Source organism: Cyprinodon variegatus, unplaced genomic scaffold (assembly GCF_000732505.1).
Source record: "Cyprinodon variegatus isolate N-32 unplaced genomic scaffold, C_variegatus-1.0 Scaffold394, whole genome shotgun sequence".
In the NCBI taxonomy this organism is placed as follows: Eukaryota; Metazoa; Chordata; class Actinopteri; order Cyprinodontiformes; family Cyprinodontidae; genus Cyprinodon; species Cyprinodon variegatus.
Window position 1 is genome coordinate 300,742 of NW_015150847.1, and position 1,142 is coordinate 301,883.

Sequence of the window (1,142 nt, forward strand, 5' to 3'; positions counted from 1 at the left end):
TTATTGTGATGGATTTATATGATATTTTATATGACATGATTTATAGACTTCATTGACTTCATAATGACTATGCAATGTGATGGATCTATTTTCTTTAGTGTATAATTACAGTAATCTACCGATGCTGTGAAACAGCCAGTTTGTGTCAAAGTGACAAATTTAGTTTTAATTTAAAAGTCTTAAGCCCCCCTGAAAATGACAACATCATAGTTGTTCAATGCTGTAGCGCACAGATAGTTTACATTGCGACCTGTCTAAATAGGGAGTACCAATATGGCGGCTGGTGACTTCACTCAACCCCGTACTACCAACAGGCAATCAGCAATCCAGGGAATAATTAGAGATCAGAGGTTTAATCCCGTCTGACGGCTCGTTTTCTTCCTCATGTTATTTCAGCTGTTTTTCTATTCTTTTCCTGTTGAAGTGTTTGGAGTCGCCATGATTCCTGTTTCTGAGCTCCTGCAGCTGTTTGCTACACATCCAAGCTAGGCCAACCTTTACTGCTGCAAGGGTGTATTCCCGGACCACCAGCAGGTCCTCGTTGGACAGACAGATGTGCGCCTCGCTCCTCTGGGTGACGGTGAACGTGTTCAGGCTGAGGGTTTGATCACCGGAGGGATAGAAGGCATAAGGCTCCGCCCCCTCCTCTGTCTGTGGACACAGAGACCAGAAAGGGTTAAATCACAGCTCAGTAACATCATGATGATCCTCAGCAGCAGCTGATCAGAAATCTGCCAATCAGAACGCAGCATTGGTACGTCCAGGAACGACAGGAGGAGGAGCTAAAAGTGAGCCTCAGATTAGAAAGAAGTAGGATTAAGGTGATTAAGGTTCTGGTCCAACTATCCCAGAACCTGCTCATCCACAGGTGTTTCAGACAGAACCACCTTAGAGGTTGAAAAACAAGAATCTGAAGCTTAGAAACTATCCAGATCTGGAGATGAAAGAACAGCACAATTTCATCCAGCCTCTGATTCTGATCAGAGAAGCTCCTGGAAGGAGGAAGTGGGACATCGAAGCAGATGTTCTACAGAACAACACCTGGAGGGCCCGCAGTACCAGGCAGTAGCCTAGGGCCCCAAGTTCCTGGGGGCCCCATAAACTTTGTTTCCATGTATGGTTAATACAACTATTCCTTATTT

At 44.8% G+C, this 1,142-nt stretch overlaps 1 protein-coding gene across 1 annotated transcript in view; it reads right to left on the bottom strand.

Annotated features, from left to right (window-relative positions):
* Nucleotides 1–1,142, bottom strand: part of ptprz1 (protein tyrosine phosphatase, receptor type Z1) — a 125,047-nt gene that overhangs the window by 10,380 nt on the left and 113,525 nt on the right. The window contains exon 26 of the mRNA XM_015387431.1: nucleotides 496–681. Coding sequence (XP_015242917.1) covers nucleotides 496–681 — 186 coding nt within the window. The remainder of the gene's footprint in view (nucleotides 1–495; nucleotides 682–1,142) is intronic.